Raw genomic sequence first — 19,713 nt, forward strand, 5'->3', positions numbered from 1 at the left:
CCTGGAGTGGCCTAGCCAGTCTCCAGACCTTAATCCCATAGAAAATCTGTGGAGGGAGCTGAAGGTTCGAGTTGCCAAACGTCAGCCTCGAAACCTTCATGACTTGGAGAAGATCTGCAAAGAGGAGTGGAACAAAATCCCTCCTGAGATGTGTGCAAACCTGGTGTCCAACTACAAGAAACGTCTGACCTCTGTGATTGCCAACAAGGGTTTTGCCACCAAGTACTAAGTCATGTTTTGCAGAGGGGTCAAATACTTATTTCCCTCATTAAAATGCAAATCAATTTCTAACATTTTTGACATGCGTTTTTCTGGATTTTTGTTGTTGTTATTCTGTCTCTCACTGTTCAAATAAACCTACCATTAAAATTATAGACTGATCATGTCTGTCAGTGGGCAAACATACAAAATCAGCAGGGGATCAAATACTTTTTTCCCCTCACTGTATCATCGTCCAGAATAATATTGCGATATGCTAACTATCGATTCCCCCCCATCACTACAGCAAAGGTCCCAACATTTGGACTGACATGAGACAAATCAACACTGCTTTCCCTTCTTTTTGTTGTGGTGTGAACTGATCATTGATCAGCATCTGTGAGAAACGTATTTTGTACTAAATGAACTGGACTGAGCTGAACTGAAAACACAGGATAGGTGAAAGCAATATAGTGGATGCCTAGTCCCAGTGTCCAGGTCTCTCATCACTACAGAGAAGGGAAATAGAGAAACATCTAAAATATTCAGATGCTACCTTGGACTGGACCTTGTTATTAGGAGAGCATGAAGTGTTGAATTGTAGCCTAGATATTTAAAATTGGGCAGCCACAACTGGGCAAAGGCATTTGTTGATCTTCATCAAGCCAGCCGTTTAAGAAGTTGTTATGGCTTGGTTGAACCTTTGAGGAATGTTTGGTTCACACTTGGCTGAGAATGTACAATGGTGATACTGGTACAGAGTAAAAGTTGGGCCTATCTGGTGTTGGGTGAAAATGAAGGAGCAGACCACTGGCTTGTATAGTTGGGGGTGTTTGGGGCAGACCATCTTGTCAAAGTGGGAGGTGTTTGGGCCTCATTAACATACCAACCGTAATATATTACACCTCTTTTAAAACATCTGTATAAGAGAACCCCCCCCTCCACACAGACTGTGTTCTGTATAAGAGAACCCCCCCCCCCCCTCCACACAGATGGTGTTCTGTATAAGAGAACCCCCCCCCCCCCCCCTCCACACAGATGGTGTTCTGTATAAGAGAACCCCCCCCCCCCCTCCACACAGATGGTGTTCTGTATAAGAGAACCCCCCCCCCCCTCCACACAGATGGTGTTCTGTATAAGAGAACCCCCCCCCCCCCCTCCACACAGATGGTGTTCTGTATAAGAGAACCCCCCCCCCCCTCCACACAGATGGTGTTCTGTATAAGAGAACCCCCCCCCCCTCCACACAGATGGTGTTCTGTATAAGAGAACCCCCCCCCCCCTCCACACAGATGGTGTTCTGTATAAGAGAACCCCCCCCCCCCTCCACACAGATGGTGTTCTGTATAAGAGAACCCCCCCCCTCCACACAGATGGTGTTCTGTATAAGAGAACCCCCCCCCACTCCACACAGATGGTGTTCTGTATAAGAGAACCCCCCCCCCCCTCCACACAGATGGTGTTCTGTATAAGAGAACCCCCCCCCCCCTCCACACAGATGGTGTTCTGTATAAGAGAACCCCCCCACTCCACACAGATGGTGTTCTGTATAAGAGAACCCCCCCCCTCTACACTACACAGTCAATATGCTACCCAGCAGTCACTCACACTACACGGTCAATATGCTACCTAGCAGTCACTCACTACACGGTCAATATGCTACCTAGCAGTCACTCACACTACACGGTCAATATGCTACCTAGCAGTCACTCACTACACGGTCAATATGCTACCTAGCAGTCACTCACTACACGGTCAATATGCTACCTAGCAGTCACTCACTACACGGTCAATATGCTACCTAGCAGTCACTCATACTACACGGTCAATATGCTACCTAGCAGTCACTCACTACACGGTCAATATGCTACCTAGCAGTCACTCACACTACACGGTCAATATGCTACCTAGCAGTCACTCACTACACGGTCAATATGCTACCTAGCAGTCACTCACTACACGGTCAATATGCTACCTAGCAGTCACTCACTACACGGTCAATATGCTACCTAGCAGTCACTCACACTACACGGTCAATATGCTACCTAGCAGTCACTCACTACACGGTCAATATGCTACCTAGCAGTCACTCACTACACGGTCAATATGCTACCTAGCAGTCACTCACTACACGGTCAATATGCTACCTAGCAGTCACTCACACGGTCACTACACAGTCTATAGGCTACCTAGCAGTCACTCACACGGTCACTACACAGTCAATATGCTACCCAGCAGTCACTCACACGCTCACTACACGGTCAATATGCTACCTAGCAGTCACTCACGCGCTCACTACACAGTCAATATGCTACCTAGCAGTCACTCACTACACGGTCAATATGCTACCTAGCAGTCACTCACTACACGGTCAATATGCAACCTAGCATTCATTTAATCCAAAGTAAGTGATGGCCCAGTGAGTTCTTAAACTAGCATGTTTATGTGTCCTGTCAACAACAACCTACACATACTAGTCAACCTTCTCAAATACTGTGAACGTTATATTTCAGCTCCCAGTGGAAACACACACACACAGTAACTCACAAAAAGGCCCATCTTTGAGGTGTTCCCTTTCACTTACTTCAGACAGCGATAGTACATACCCCCTCCCCTCTCCTATTCCGTGGAATATTCCGGGGGCATTAGAATGGGCCAAAGGAATTCAAACAAGACCGTGTCTGCGTCCCAAATGGCACCCTATTCCCTACGTAGTGACCATGGGACTACAGCGCCTTGCAAAAGTATTCATCCCCCCTTGGCGTTTTTCCTATTTTGTTGCATTACAACCTGTAATTTAAAATGGATTTTTATTTGGATTTCAGGTAAATGGACATTTCACAAAATAGTCCAAATTGGTGAAGTGAAAAATAATAACTTGTTTAAAAAAAAAAAAATCGGAAAAATAAATAACGGAAAAGTGGTGTGTGCATATGTATTCACCCCCTTTGCTATGAAGCCTCTAAATAAGATCTGGTGCAACCAATTACCTTCAGAAGTCACATAATTAGTTAAATAAAGTCCACCTGTGTGCAATCTAAGTGTCACATGATCTCAGTATATATACACAGCTGTTCTGAAATGCCCCAGAGTCTGCAACACCACCAAGCAAGCTGCACCATGAAGACCAAGGAGCTCTCCAAACAGGTCAGGGATAAGTTGTGGAGATCAGGGTTGGGTTATAAAAAAATATCCAAAACTTTTAACATCCCATGGAGCACCATTAAATCCATTATTTAAAAATGGAAAGAATATGGCACCACAACAAACCTGCCAAGAGAGGGCCGCCCACCAAAACGCACAGACCAGGGAATTAAATCAGAGGCAACAAAGAGACCAAAGATAACCCTGAAGGAGCTGCAAAGCTCCACAGCAGAGATTGGAGTATCTGTCCATATTCATAAAAATATTTGTGTTACTTTTTTTTTCATTAAAATCTTCTCATGTTTTGACCCAGTCGTTCGTTCTAATCATTCTGTTCACCTTTTCTGCCCCAGAGTAGCGAACTAAGCAGGATGACGGAGGTTTGTTGTCTGTCCATCCTTTGCCCTGATAATCTTTCTGCATATTCTGCAAGTGACTTGGGTCAGGTCTGCTGTCTCACCATCATTCAGCCTGAAACTGAAGAACCGCCAAACAGGCAAAGACGTGCTTTTCTTTCCCACCAAGTCAGCCATTGTTTTATTCTGATTTAACTAAGGCAGGCTACACTATAGTTACTAAGTGAAGGCAGGCTATTCTATAGTTACTAAGTGAAGGCAGGCTATTCTATAGTTACTAAGTGAAGGCAGGCTATTCTATAGTTACTAAGTGAAGGCAGGCTACTCTATAGTTACTAAGTGAAGGCAGGCTACTCTATAGTTACTAAGTGAAGGCAGGCTACACTATAGTTACTAAGTGAAGGCAGGCTACACTATAGTTACTAAGTGAAGGCTACACTATAGATACTAAGTGAAGGCTACACTATAGTTACTAAGTTAAATCTCATCACTTCCTTGTTTTTAACTGTCTGAAAGCAGCCTAATGAAGAAAGAATGTTAGATGTGCTGACCCAGATGAAATAACAATAGCCTACACTTGATACGGCTAGAATATTAGTTTTTAAAAGGTAGGCTAATATAACTTATATCTGAGTATTTTAATGGACAAGAGAAATAGCCCTACCAATTTGAAAATCATTCTGCAGCCTAGACAAAAAAATAACTAGGCCTAAAAAAACTGATTTGAACAATGATTTAATGAGATTGTTTGTGGCTTCGTATTAATTTAAATAAGAATGACTTTATGCACCAAATCACTGTTGCGGTAAAACCAATGTGTCCTTTACACTGCAATCCTCCCACCAGTGAAATGAAAGCAGCAGATCTTGGAGAGAGAGAGAGAGAGGGCCGGGCGGGGGGGGGCCTCCCGCTTTCAACGGCACCACAACCCTTGGTGAGTGGCAAGGAGGAAATGAATACAGCTGTCAATCATCCACACACTGTTCACAGGCTCTGTTCTCTGAGCCCACCCACTCCCCTTTCAGACCATCTGAAGGACAGAGGGGGAGGAGAGGAGAGAGGGTGAGGAGACGAGAGAGGTAGAATAGAGGAGAGAGGGGGAAGAAACGAGAGAGGGGGAGGAAACGAGAGAGGGGGAGGAAACGAGAGAGGGGGAGGAAACGAGAGAGGGGGAGAGGGAGAAGAGAGGGGGAGAGGAGAGAGGGGGAGGAAACGAGAGAGGGGGAGGTGACGGGGGGGGGGGGGGGGTGAGGGAGAAGAGAGGGATAGGAGAGAGGGGGAGGAGAGGGTGGTGAGGGGAGCATTGTTGCTACACATTGATACACACACATCTCTATGAGAAGTAAAGCTGGATATCTGCTTGCTAGAAGACGGTAAGAGCAGTGTCTGTTGTCCTCATTGCAGAATGTGCCAGGCAGCCCTCGTGGAATCCTGACAACGTGCAACACATGCAGATTCTGTGATACTTGTTGAGAGACCCTTTCCAAGTTTCCTTTTAGATTACATTTTCAAGATGAAGTATTGCCAGACAAATATTAGATCTGCAAAAGTTGCTTCTTCCATGTCTTCTCCCAACCTGAATATTAGGAGCCCCCCCCCCCCCCCCCAAAAAAAAAAAATTTGATTTGAAGGGGATCCATCGTGGAACAGACTAGTATTATGAGAATATAGAAACCACAAACACGCGTGGGCGCACACACACGCATATGTGCATGCCCCACACACACAAACACACACAGCTGATGAATCTGCTGATGAAAAGCTCATTTTCAATAAAAAGGGTATTTCAATGGTTTTTCTCCTGCTTGTTCACACGGACGTTTCCTAACGGGGAAAGTGAATGACACGGCCTCTTTCTAAATCTGCTTTTTCTAGTTTCTAAAGTGCTGGGGGTCTGAGGCTGTCCAGAGGATACCCAGGAAGATATGGAGATGTCTTTAGCCCCAACAGATCAAGGGGGTGGAGAAGAGAGGAGACGAGAACGCCAGGTGGTGAGGGGACTGGAGACGGTTAGCAAAGCAAACACCCAGTGTCACACAGAAGGATTTACGAGACGAAGTCACCAGCCTGGCTGTCAGTCATGTGGGAAAACAATTAGTGATGCTGTGGAGGCAAAGCCTGGATTCCCATTAAGACGTCTGGTTCTCTCTTCATCCCACCAGAGGGATTCTCCTCATGAAATGTAGGCTAATTTTGGTAAAGTTATCAAAATGAGAAGACGACAAGAGGAAAATATAATCCCAAAACAGCCTTACTCCCAAAATAACTAACTAGAACGTGCAATGCTTTGAATATGTATCAATTTTTCATATAAACCATCATTACATCACAATCCATTCCTTTTTAGTCAACAGCAGGCCGTGCGTGTTAAACAGTATAGTGTATACACAGACCTGGTGGCAGCCGAGGCATTGCGCCAACCTGAAAGGCACCCAACACTTTTGAAAACAAAGAGCTCATCCTGGGGCTAAACACTCAGCCCAGGACTCCTACTGTCGAAAGGATTACGTAAAAGCACCATTTTAAAAAACGGCACCAGCGATCAGCTGCATTTCTACCAAACTGACTGACCAAGTCATATTGGCCTGCCCTACAGCTCTCTGGTCGTTCAACTGGCCAAGTCATATTGGCCTGCCCTACAGCTCTCTGGTTGTTCAACTGGCCATGTCATATTGGCCTGCCCTACAGCTCTCTGGTTGTTCAACTGGCCAAGTCATATTGGCCTGCCCTATAGCTCTCTGGTTGTTCAACTGGCCAAGTCATATTGGCCTGCCCTACAGCTCTCTGGTTGTTCAACTGGCCAAGTAATATTGGCCTGCCCTGCACCTGGATATCCTTCCCCCTCTCATCACCCATTTTAAAAGGAGAGAAAGCATGCGATGGTGTGATCACATTGGCTGGTGATGATACATTTACTGCAGTATCAGAGTTTCTAAACCCAGAGGCGCAACATCGTGACACTTCCGGGAACGCTTGCGAAGCAGACCAGGCCGGGATTTGAGAAGTCAATGAGAGAAGTACAAAAATAATTAGTTGTTAATTTTCTCAACAAAAAAAAAAAAAAAAAAAAAAAAAAAAAAAGGCACAACCTAGATTAGTCAATGTCTTAAGTAGTTGAACGTGTTATTAGGCCAACCTCGTGAAAGCGAAAAACGTACCCGTTTTTTTATTTGTCAAAAACAACTTTATAGAGAAAGAGTGCCTTTGATTGGACGGTCTGCACATGCGCAGTCCGGCGGGAGACGACTGCTAGACCCAATGTCACGTTTCTGCGCGTTGAGCTTAGCTAGCCGATGTTGCCATGACATCTGGGATTTCTATTGGAGAAGTAGTTTCTGCCTGCCTTCATACTGTACCGTCTTGGGTATTATGCCTAATACTTACCCAACAAATACTTAGCTATGCGCTAAATATATTTTGACCACTTTTTTCCCCCCCTCTGGCCTCCATTGATTTAGTCACCCTAATTTTGACCATCATACAAGCGTAAAAACTTAAATAACTTTAACAGATTTTGGTTTTAGACGTGAGGTTTGGACCATTGGTTTTCCTAGAGGAGTATCTACACAGTTAACATATTTTAAAATATGATTTTTTTTATTGGACTCCCTACCCTTAATGATAAAGGGACAATTTCAGAATTTAACGGGCTACTGCAATTTCAGGTGAAAACTCAATAAAACAAGTTTCAAATATAATGAAAATGACTATGCATTTCAGCTGTTTCAAAAACATTAAAATACGCTATTAGCATTTTTACTGTATGAATGTTGGACTCAACGAGACCATTCTGTTTACACTGCCCTGCTTAGAGTGGCAAACGTTGGGCAAGTGTCGTGGGCGGCCTCTGGAGGTGGCGTTCGAGATGTGAGAAATACGCAAGTTCACATTACAGTAATGTCTTTCGAGAATCGATACCTCTCAAGAATCTCTCGAAATTCTCCTTAAATTCTGGTCAATGAGAATAGATCCTAAGACACAAAAGATCCTAAGACACAAAAGATCCTAGCAAAGAGCCTGCAGTGGGACAGAGACAGACCACACCCCTTCGCACTACCATGGAAGCTCTTTCTCCTCTCCTCCAATCCACTTCTCTCTTTTCAGAGTGAGTTATCATTTATTGGAGGAATCCTCTATCCACAAAAAACGTTCATCCCCACATACCAAGCAAGCAGCCAACTTGACCAGAGTAGTGCACTATATAGGGAATAGGGTGCCATGTGGGACATGGTCTTCCACACAGAGCCAGAGGGACTGCAGACAGGCAAACCTCAGGAGACTGGCGAACAGAAACCACACAGTGTATAGCCATACCCAGGCTGCCTCTATCAAAAACGCCATAAAAAAAGAGAAGTACACACTACATTTACATTTTTAATTTTAGTCATTTAGCAGACGCTCTTATCCAGAGCGACTTACAGGAGCAATTAGGGTTAAGTGCCTTGCTCAAGGGCACATCGACAGATTTTTCACCTAGTCGGCTCGGGGATTAGAACCAGGCGACCTTTCGGTTACTGGCACAACGCTCTTAACCACTAAGCCACCAGGCTAGTAGGAAGCAACAACTAAACAGAGAGAGCGAGAGAGGACACACTAGCAGGCTAGAACAGTAGAGGTAGGTAGGAGGGGTGTAAATGTACGTCCTTTTGTCGACTCTGTGGCATTGTTACCTGTAGATACATACTGTAGAGAAGACCCTGGTAGACTGACCGACAGTCCTACTGCTAAAAAAGCACCTCCGGGAAACCTGCCTTATCCCTTTCCAAGAATCGAAAACAGTTGGATTTGATTTTGCCAAAACAAAAAGTCACGTTTTCTCTACCAGAGATAGAAAACGCACAATACAGGACTAACCAAATTTGACAACCTCCCTTTTAGCCTGATGTGAGACAATCCAGATGCCCTAGCGTCAACAACTAAAAGTGGTTTCTGACATGGTGACCATATTACAGTAGTTAGGCCTATGCCTTATGAATGTAACTATCCACATATTACAGGAGTTATTGATTTAGGCAACCAGGGAGAAACATGCCCTCTCCTGTAGACCCTTAGAACACCAAGACCCCATCTCCAACGTTGTTTACATGGTGTGTCAGATGAGTTTAAAACTCCAGCGAATCGGAGCAGACTGACTGTAATGTAAATACAGCCAATCATATTCCACCTCTCAAACGCAGCAGAGAGATCATAAGTCCAAACCGTAGCAAACAGTTGCTAACGGAAAACCTTTTGCAACAAAAACAAGAGTTTCTATTGGACAAATTCATGTAGGTCCCTCCACGTTTCGTTTTGGTTCTGTTTGGTTTCTAGTGAATACACTCCAGTTGTTTGAACACAGAGGGAAAAAAACTGAATGTGTCAACATAAAAGAAAAAAAGGACAGAGAGACGGACACAGTAGACAGAACAGAGAAGAAGAACAGACCAGTAGGCTATAGTCCTGTGCTCTGCAGCAGATAGCTACTCTGACTCCTGTTGCAAAATGAATCCGATTAGTGTCTGTAAAATGAATTACAGAGCTTTGGGAGACCCCAGAGACCACAGAGCATTGGAAAGGAAATGGCTGAGAGGGATGAGGGGATGGCAGGAACACACGTCGTCTCTATTGAGTCCCGAGCGGAGTCAGAAAGAGGAGAGAAGAGGGTTTTTGCTGTTGGTCTCAGGTCTTGGCATACTCCTTGTGGAACTAGTGTCTGGCAGGGTCGATATATGCAGCTGTGCTTGCTATGCCGACAAAAACAATCACTTCTTGTTGAAAAGCCTAAATGAAAGTAGGCCTATTTTTAATTGAATGAATTCTATCTGCAGCCAGCAAACTCCTGAAAAAAAAAAAATGTAGTCCAACATCAAGATAAAATCATGGGATGGTCCAAAATGTCACCCTGTTCCCTCTATAGTATACTAGCTTTTTTGACCAGGGCCCGTCGTGCATTATATAGGGAATAGGGTGACATTTGGGACGCACCCCCTGATAAAAAAGGCAGGAGCTCCTGATGTTAATGTGATATCTATGTAGCAGAACAGCAACAAGAGGCCCACTCTAGGTCCGTTCCCCAAGGATCACAGTCCCTTACAAATGACCCTTTCATTCTCAGTCACTACTCTGCACTAGGGGCTGTGGCGGTCACGAAATTCCGTCAGCCGGTGATTATCAAGCAAATAACTGGGGTCGGTCTCACGGTAATTGACCGTTGATTAACATAAACATATTCAGCATCTCCTGGCTTCAACACATCGCCTACAAGCCACTGATGCTGACCTTTGGAACATCTACATAAATTTAAAAAATCTAATAAATCCATGTGATATAGCCTACGCCTTCACAATAAATTAATTATTATTAATTTTAGACAGGTCTAAAGAAGCATGATATGAAGAAAATGTAGTCTATTTTAGAAGAACAGAATAGCATACTCTCAATTGTCCTTATGTTATGCCCTGATCTGGCTATGCCATATGGCTGTGGGCTACACTAGTTCATTTAGCAGACAAGATTATCTTAGAATTCCGTGGCATTATTTTATAGCATGAAGAATAAAATTGAACAAAGCTGAATAAAATAGAAAGGATATTTTCTCCGAAGGATTTGAGGGAGTGCGCATATGCGGCTATTCTGTGTTGAGCGATTAACAAAATAAATAGGTATTCCTATATGCTTCATTTAGAGTTATTCATGTAACTTTAGTTGTTCTACAAACGTTGGGCTATATGTTTTGATGTTTAATACATTGTAAGGCTGCGTGATGAGACTAATAATGATTTGAAAGAAGTCACTTGAAAAGGCATGAGCTCTGCTTTGTTTTTTGCGCAGGCTGTACACATTACAGTCACTCACAATTTGACAAGCACTTGATAATGCCTAGAATTTCACGGTGGCATCCCTTTTGTGTGGCCGTAATGCACCCTAAAAGAAATCCATGCCTTTTGTGGCCAGTGGCCGTTGTGCCCTTCTCCATGAGTGCTGCGCGCTCCATCATGTGATCGGGTCTCTCACAGGCTACAAGTGAAGACAGACACATCATGCCAGCCAGGTAGGCTATACTCCTGTTGTAAATATAAGCAACGTGCTTAATATTAGGAAAGCTGAGAAATAAATAGAGTAGGCCTAGAAAAGCTGATCCTCCTCTTTTTAGTAGAGGCCATCACTCTGTTTTCTCGCGCAATTGCATAGCCTATTGAAACGTTGCGCAACATGAGCTCATGGCCTCTCATTAAGTGTTTGATTAGACTTTCGATACATTTGCATTGACGTCAGAGTGATTAGAGGGACAATAGAGTGCTGAGCATCAGGCAGATAGCAAGTTTGGTAGGCTACTAATGACCATCAGCAGCATCAGAGCTTGGAGAAGCCTAATTACCGTGACTAAAACGGTCACGTGGAATTTGACTGCCTTCATGACTCGTGACCGCCGGTGTGGCGGTAATACGGTCACCGCAACAGCCCTACTCTGCTTTGCTTGCTGCCCAGAAAGGCAGCACCTGTTACCTAAACAAAAGATGAAATAGCCATGGCAGAAGTAGCCTGGCTACCAGTCTGTTTAGCTACAATTCCACTCCTTGACACGGTTATGCTAAACGCTGGCATATGACATTCAATTTACATTTTAGTCATTTAGCAGACGCTCTTATCCAGAGCGACTTACAGGAGCAATTAGGGTTAAGTGCCTTGCTCAAGGGCACGTCGACAGATTTTTCACCTAGTCGGCACGGGGATTAGAACCAGCGACCTTTCGGTTACTGGCACAACGCTCTTAACCACTAAAGCTACACGGAGTGGAACGTTAGCTAAACAGATTAGGTACCCAGGCTATGGCAGAAGGATTATGGGTACGATATGTGAAAGTATAACCAGATTAGGGCTGTGATAAGTCATGGAGTTTTGGGTTGTGGTTATTTGTCAGGAAAAAAAAAATGTCCACGGTCACCGTTATAACTGTTTGAATGGCAAAATGAAGGCGCGCCATTTTCTCATCTCATCTCTGTCTGCAGTGGTCATGCAGTTGCAGCACAGATGGAACAAGGAGACAGATATTTCACAGGATGTATACATCTGATAGCTAAAGACACTGGTACTCAGACTAACATTCCACTCCTTGCCAAACCTTTCGGCAATCTCAACGTTCAATATTTCACATTTACATTTTAGTCATTTAGCAGACGTTCTTATCCAGAGCGACTTACAGTTAAGTGAGTGCATACATTTTTTCATACTGGCCCCCCCCCCGTGGGAAACGAACCCACAACCCTGGCTTTGCAAGCGCCATGCTCTACCAACTGAGCTACACGGGACCCACAATATGCAGCCTGATTTACGACAGTTGCTGATCGGCAATTGGAAACATTAAAATTTTCCATGGCAACGTTATGGGGTGGGTGCAATATATAAAATCTAGGACCTGCTGCGGTCAATGCAAGAGCATGTAGAGAGGACTCTGTAATGAGAGAGAAATAATGATATAGAAAATATTAGCCTACAAGATTCAAATCACACTACGTTTTTGCTCAGTTGCATCCCATTAATGGAGAGGAAAGAAAAGAAAAAAACGCTAAAACTGGCACCTGTCATCATTCCTCGCACATATATGCTGATCATTTGCTAAAAAATTTTTTTACAATTTTGTTAAGCTCATTTCAGAGTTATTATTTGTCCCTACTCTTATTAAAACGTCTAGCCAGAGCACTACGCATAAGTACAGCTACAGATCATGATACAGCAGGGGTATTCAACCGGGGGGGTCCGCCGAGATACTGCAGGCCAGGGGGTCCGCAAAAAATAGATTTTTTTATTTTTTATAAGTTTTTCAATGTTTTTATGAATATTGTTAACAAGAGAATAAAACGAATCTTGAATAGAAAAGGAGGGGCATTTGTTCTTTATAATGATGTCAACTTAATTTCTCAACTCTTAATCTTGAGCAATTTACACTCATTGGAGCTAATTATACTCACCGGAGTATCTGCATAGGGTTTGAACAAGCAGCCATGAGTAGCAGTGTGGCAGTGCCGCTGGTTAGCTTTCTTGACTTGGACATTATTTTTTGCCAACACATGGCTAACCTTTGTTTAACCAGCTAAACAGCTGCTATTAGAGACCATGTGTTTGGAGTTACCTTTCTAGCCAATAGGCTGTTAAGGGTTTACACTTCTTCCAATTATAATGTGGGGAGGTCAACAACAACAACAAAAAATCATTAATAAAACGTTGATTACCTCTCCTTGCCATTATCATTCACCTGATAAGACGTGTGAGAGAAAACAATGTTTTGCTAACATATGATGGGGGTCCCTGGGTCACCGGTTTGCCTGGGAGGTCGTCCCTGGGCAAGAAATGGTTGAAAACCCCTGTTACAGCATCAGAGGAGCGCACGTTGGAGGGAGGAGATGGACAGTTTGACGGATTAAGGTAGAAAAAAACAATTGTTTATAAAAAAAATATTTTACACTACTGCTATTGTGTATATAGGATATATTTACTTAAAATACAATAAAATTAATGTTTTTCGAACAGTTATGCCGGTTATTTTAGTCACGTCTTTTTTGCACGACTTTTTTGCACGACTACACAATTACCGCGCCAGTCCGGATACACATAGGCCTTTAAAAAAGAAGGCAGAAGTTATTACTGTGTAGTTGCCATTTTACGATGTGATTTCTTAGGAACAAAACTAGTGCTAGGCTAGCTAACATACTGTGTGTGATGCAGCAGGAAACTCATTGAATATGTGGAGCCCAACATTCCACAACACAATACAAAAGGAAATATTCAAAACCGTTAGGGGACGGGTTAGCTAAAAGGGTTAAGGTTAGGGTTAGCTAAAAGGGTTAGGGGACGGGTTAGCTAAAAGGGTTAAGGTTAGGGTTAGCTAAAAGGGTTAAGGTTAGGGTTAGCTAAAAGGGTTAGGGGACGGGTTAGCTAAAAGGGTTAAGGTTAGGGTTAGCTAAAAGGGTTAAGGTTAGGGTTAGCTAAAAGGGTTAAGGTTAGCTAAAAGGGTTAGGGGACGGGTTAGCTAAAAGGGTTAGGGGACGGGTTAGCTAAAAGGGTTAGGGGACGGGTTAGCTAAAAGGGTTAAGGTTAGCTAAAAGGGTTAGGGGACGGGTTAGCTAAAAGGGTTAGGGGACGGGTTAGCTAAAAGGGTTAGGGGACGGGTTAGCTAAAAGGGTTAAGGTTAGGGTTAGCTAAAAGGGTTAAGGTTAGGGTTAGCTAAAAGGGTTAAGGTTAGGGTTAGCTAAAAGGGTTAGGGTTAGCTAAAAGGGTTAAGGTTAGGGTTAGCTAAAAGGGTTAGGGGACGGGTTAGCTAAAAGGGTTAAGGTTAGGGTTAGCTAAAAGGGTTAAGGTTAGGGTTAGCTAAAAGGGTTAAGGTTAGGGTTAGCTAAAAGGGTTAGGGTTAGCTAAAAGGGTTAAAGTTAGGGTTAGCTAAAAGGGTTAAAGTTAGGGTTAGCTAAAAGGGTTAAAGTTAGGGTTAGCTAAAAGGGTTAAAGTTAGGGTTAGCTAAAAGGGTTAAGGTTAGCTAAAAGGGTTAGGGTTAGCTAAAAGGGTTAGCTAAAAGGGTTAGGGTTAGCTAAATGGGTTAAGGTTAGGGTTAGCTAAAAGGGTTAAGGTTAGGGTTAGCTAAAAGGGTTAAGGTTAGGGTTAGCTAAAAGGGTTAAGGTTAGCTAAAAGGGTTAAGGTTAGGGTTAGCTAACATGCTAAGTAGTTGCAAAGTAGCAAGTTGTAGAAAAGTTGCTAATGATCTAAAATGCTAAAGTTGTCCGTGGTGAGATTCGAAAGCGGAACCTTTTGATTGCTAGACTTTGGCATTATTACGCCCACCCACCCTACTTTATTTTTTGCCTTAAGAAACAAAACAAAAAAATCGGTCTTATGTAACCATACCAAAACTTAACATATCATACTAATTTGAGTGTCCTGATTTACTTTTACGATGTTACGTCTAGTCCCAAATGGGACCCTATCCCCTACATAGTGCACTACTTTTGACCAGAGCGTTATAGACCGTGGTCAACAGTATAGAAGCTAGGCCAAAGCCTACTGTTCATGCAATGGGTTCATTAGGCCCATGTGAGTTTGGAAATGCCATTATGTGATGGCTTTAACAAGATCTCAGATTCAGTTTTCTGTGCTTCTAAGAATATGATGCATGTGTTTGGCTCAGAATGCCTGTAGCCTGGGCTTCCTGGTCTGGCTCTAAATGCTGCAGCAGATTTCCTATTCCTTCAATACAAAGTGGTCCCTGTCCTCATTTCATATGCTTCCTATTAGCGTAATGAGTTCCTAAAAGCCATGGGTTTGGATCTGAAAAATACTGCATCTCTCATTTCAAATCTTTTTCCATGTTACTAATGGTCACACTATATATTTTACACACAAGGCAGGCATTCATTATGGGTGAATCGGTAAAGAACAATGCATGCATCGTGCTGTATAGCCTATATCCAAAACTGCTTCTGCCACTCACAATAGCGTACTTGTTTTAGGAGTCAACTTTACAAAGCAGCCAACAAATGCAGATACACTTTTTCTGCATCTGCAAGCGCAAGACGTGGGTAACTTGTTGGGGTACATCTGCATTAATGTTGGTAGCTAACCCTAGCTACTTCTCCCAGAGAACTTACATTTGCATTATAGGTTTTGCACAGATCCATAAACTGTGTGTGCCTCCAGTTGACAACCTACACTTCCTCCCAGGTAATGCTTAAGGCTTCCGCATGCTTCAGTTTGGCTGGCGCCTAGCTGAACCGAAAGAGTGTGCTGCATACCTTCGACCTTTGCTTGAAAAGACTGTTGCTTGAAAAACAAGAAAAAAGCGGCAATAGTACTGTTTGTCCATCTTGAGACGGCATAGCGAGTATTACACTTCTTCCAAATAGTCAGAATTAAATCTGAGATAACTCGAAAAGAAATCTGTCAATTTTTTACATTTTTGACAAGATCTTAGGTCGCCAACTTTACATATAACTAGGATGTTTGGTGCAGTATTTCTCAATAGAAAAAACGTGCATGAAAACAAGTCGTCTAAAATGTTGAATGACAACAAACACTTCATTGAAGAATCCCTCCTGTTGACCAATCACAGACGAGGGGCATAGACTTCAGCTTCCGAACATGTGGATGCAGAGTTCGAAATCAAGCAGCGCGTCGAGCAAAGCTGGTGAAGACGAATGTTCTGAATGGACAACAGCAGTATCGAAAACTGGAACAAACAGGAAGTTGTCTAAAATTGGAGTGGAGGATACGTGCATGAATGATAATGAATCGCTTCTTGTTGGGATGCGTTTGTTGAGTAAGGATGCATATGTGGGGAAACCCGTTTGAGGTGTCGAAAACGGTGAAGTGTACGCTTGGAAAAGTGGAGTCTGTCAGAGTGACCAGGAGTGGTCTGATTTTGATTCATTGTGTATTTCTGAAGAGCAGTGGAAGACTGCAGTGGGCCTCAGGGATGACGACGACGGATGTTCAGGTTGAATCCTGAAGAGAATTCCTGGTGTGGTTGGTGCCCGCCGTCTGACCCGCTGGGTGAATGGAGGGAAATAAGAATGTCTGTCGGTCCTGTTGTTTTTTTAAGAAAAAAAAAGAAAAAACTAAAACATGTGAAGCTTGGTTATGCAAGATATGCCGTATGAGCTTTCGTCCCCAAACCACTGCAGTGTAAGAATTGTAAAGGATTTGGCCATGTTTCAAGTGTGTGCAGACCATAGTATACTGAAGAACGGTGTGTAGAAGGACGACGGTGTTGCGATTGTGGTGGAGAAAATAATAATAATAATAATAAGCCATTTAGCAGACGCTTTTATCCAAAGCGACTTACAGTCATGCGTGCATACATTTTTGTGTATGGGTGTTCCCGGGGATCGAACCCACTACCTTGGCGTTACAAGCGCCGTGCTCTACCAGCGGAGCTACAGAGGACCACAGATCATGATCCTGAGTTCCTGGAGGTTCCTGTAAGGGTTTAGGAAATTGAGGTGGCAAAAGTTAGAGGTCAATCGAATCTCCTATGCGGAGGCCATTAAAAAAATAATTGGGAAAACAAGTGATGCTAGTGAAGATATGGTAGAGGACGCACCACAGCCTGTAGTAAAATGTTTGCTGCCAGACAAAAGATACCCTGTGTGTTAAAAAGGTGGATTTTGTTGCATTCATTGCCACAAGTTATAAACTGTAGAGCACAAGTCTCAAAGAAGTCTAAGAAACTGGACATTATTGTGGCAGAAAAGGTTTTGGGACTCAAGGATTTTACATCTAAAGCCTTGTAAGGTGCATTGGCACAGGAAGACCCACCTGCCAAGGTTTCCCCTCCCAGGTTTCCCCTGAGCCGGTGTAGGGATCAGATCTGTGGGTAGTTTGTTCAGGTTTTTTTTTTTTGGGGGGGGGGAGAGAGATCCTCTTTCCATCCCGTATAGTAGGTGTCGGGATGCACATTAGTGTGTGATCTCCAATATACCATAGAAGAACAATGACCGCAAGTGATGCGTTAACGTTCAGAATGAGCGTCGGGGCTCTTAACAAACCTACCCCGGCCAGAAGATACCATCGTCAATAGGCGCTAGAAAGGTAGTTAGCGTCTATGAATGGGTTACTCGAAAAGAAAACCACTTCCTCAGCGGTCCATATTGCTTGGACTCACCTGAATATTTTAAAAGTCAGCTATTACCTAGCCGGTGTAGCTTGTTAGTTAGCTAGTTTGTTAGACCGAGTTTGCATTACAGGGGGCTAACGTTAGCCAGCTGGCTAGCCAGTTAGCTAGGAGCAAGCAGTCAAGGGTATGCAGTACACCCGTAGCAAATATATGTATAACTAACCCTGTGCCAGTAGTTAACTAAATAGTTGTGATTAGCTAACAGTTAACTGCTAGCTAGCTGTTATATCAGTCCTTTATCAACAATGTGCTTTACCCAAAAGCTTCTTGACCTCCTCCTCGCTCATGTAGACGTTGACACTGGGGCGATTGTCGATGCCCGGAGCAGGGGCACTGCTGGTGCCGGGGTCGGCGAGGCAGACGGCCCCTTCCACCAACAGCAGGAAAAACAAACCCCAGAGTCTCCACTGAACCGAATGTGGCCAGCCTCGACACACCGAGGGGCTGACACAACGGCGAACCAGTCCCTGCTGCCCCAACAACATTGCAGTTGTCTTGTAGCTAGCTGTTGTGCTTCTTCGCTAGTTGATTCCCCGAGCCTCGTTTTTCCAAATCCTCGATTTATTTTTCATCCGTAGCGCAAGTTAATTCCTAAAGGCAACATTACTACTTGATATTCAATCGCTCTTTTGTTTTCTTCCCCGTTTCACCAGGTTTTTCGTGCTTCTTGATAGTTTGCTAGCTAACTGATTAGCCGAACACGCTAACTTCGGCCAGACTCGACCGCGCTCCAATATGCGATTAGTTTTTTTTGTCAAGTTTGCCAATGTTTGGATACAATTCTGGATTCACAGTCCTTTGCACATATTATACAACTTAGATCTATTTAACTTTTTAAAAAAGATAAATAGTTAAGATTTTCCCGAATATAACATCTAGCTTTCTGCTTTCATGGTTCGTTCTTCCACCTGTGTGAAGCTTGCCACAATAGTGGACTTCAGATTTTTCTGTGGATTTTATATGGCGGTTGGCAACCAACTTTAAGGTGCATTACCGCCACCAACTGGACTGGAGTGTGGACCAGAGACAGCGAAGGTCTAAATCAGGGTTCTTCAATTCCGGTCCTGGTGGGCCGAAACACTTCTGTTTTTTATTTCTACCTGGTAGTTAATTGCACTCACCTGGTATCCCAGGTCTGAATTAGCCCCTGATTAGAAGGAGAGGATGAAAAACAGAGGTGTTTCGGCCCTCCAGGACCGGAATTGAAGAACCCTGGTCTAAATCCTACCCAATAATCTCGTCTCCCTAAGGAAACGAAATACATAATTAAATACTACATCCCCTGAAGATTTCCCCAGCAGTTCACTTAGTCCTGGCTCTTCAACCCCATTACTCCTCAAATCTAATAACAATCGCTCCTTTTCCCTCACATATTTCTGGCACTGAAATAGAACACGTTCCACTGTCTCCATCTCCTCCTGACAATGATCACACCTCTCAGTCGGATGTTTCCCCACCACTTTCAATCTACTATTGAGCCTTGTGTTTCCCAGTCTCCGCCTTGTGATTACACTGTCCTCCCTTCTCTCTCTCGGCCCGAGAACCTCCCTGCCCCCATCTTTTCCTGGATCTTATACAGGGGTCTTTCCTTTCTCTCCCTGTTCCACAACTCTTGCCACTTATTTTTAACCACTGTTCTTATTAATCCCTTGGCTTCTGCTTTACAATTCCATCTCAACATTAGGATGTTTAGGAGTCTTTCTTGGCGATAACATCCACCTCCTCATTCCCCTCTACTCCCCACATGAGCTGTTACCCAGAGGAACATCCCAAATACCCCCATCTGTTTTCACCCTGTACAAACACTGTAAAACCTCATACAATACATCCTGGCTGCTCTGAGACACACATGAATGTAAGCTCATCAGTGCTGCCCAGGAGTCAGAGCAGATGACCACCCTGTTTGGCCACACCTCCTCCACCCACTCTGCAGCCAATAGTACGGTCAGCAACTCCCGTTGTGTAAACAGATAAATGATCCGTTGTTTTTTTTTTCGTCACTGCCTCCTTAAACTCAGGAACACTAAAAGCTGCTCCTGTCCTCCCTGTTTCAGGGTCCTTAGATCCATCTGGGAATATATTCAAGAAAGCGTAGTATTGTGTTCTTAAAATGTTCACTTACAACTGAATGTACTCCTTCCTCAACATCTCTTACCTTCTCAAGCAACCCTAGATCTATCACTGGCTGAGGGAGAAACCAAGATGGGATAGCAGAAAGAACCACAGAGAGGCTAAACTCCCTCCCCCAAAAAAACCCATCTCTCTCGCAATGCAATTGCCTATCCACCCAAAGCTTGTATTCAGATTGTGTTCATGTTCCCAGCACTCTAGGAGCACCTTTTTTTTGTAGGATGTGTAACCTGATGTCCTTGTAGATTT

General features: G+C 43.7%; 1 protein-coding gene across 3 annotated transcripts in view; it reads right to left on the bottom strand.

The window, feature by feature from the left end:
- LOC311116507 (tyrosine-protein kinase RYK-like) overlaps positions 1-18,263 on the bottom strand; it is a 97,235-nt gene extending 78,972 nt beyond the window's left edge. For all 3 annotated transcript variants that reach the window (XM_084191596.1, XM_084191595.1, XM_084191594.1), the window contains exon 1: positions 17,591-18,263. In XM_084191596.1, coding sequence (XP_084047722.1) covers positions 17,591-17,819 — 229 coding nt within the window. In that variant the 5' untranslated portion in view covers positions 17,820-18,263. The remainder of the gene's footprint in view (positions 1-17,590) is intronic.
- Between the last annotated feature and the right edge of the window lie 1,450 nt (positions 18,264-19,713).

This window comes from Coregonus lavaretus, assembly GCF_964263955.1.
Source record: "Coregonus lavaretus genome assembly, contig: HAP1_SCAFFOLD_550, whole genome shotgun sequence".
Taxonomy (NCBI): Eukaryota; Metazoa; Chordata; class Actinopteri; order Salmoniformes; family Salmonidae; genus Coregonus; species Coregonus lavaretus.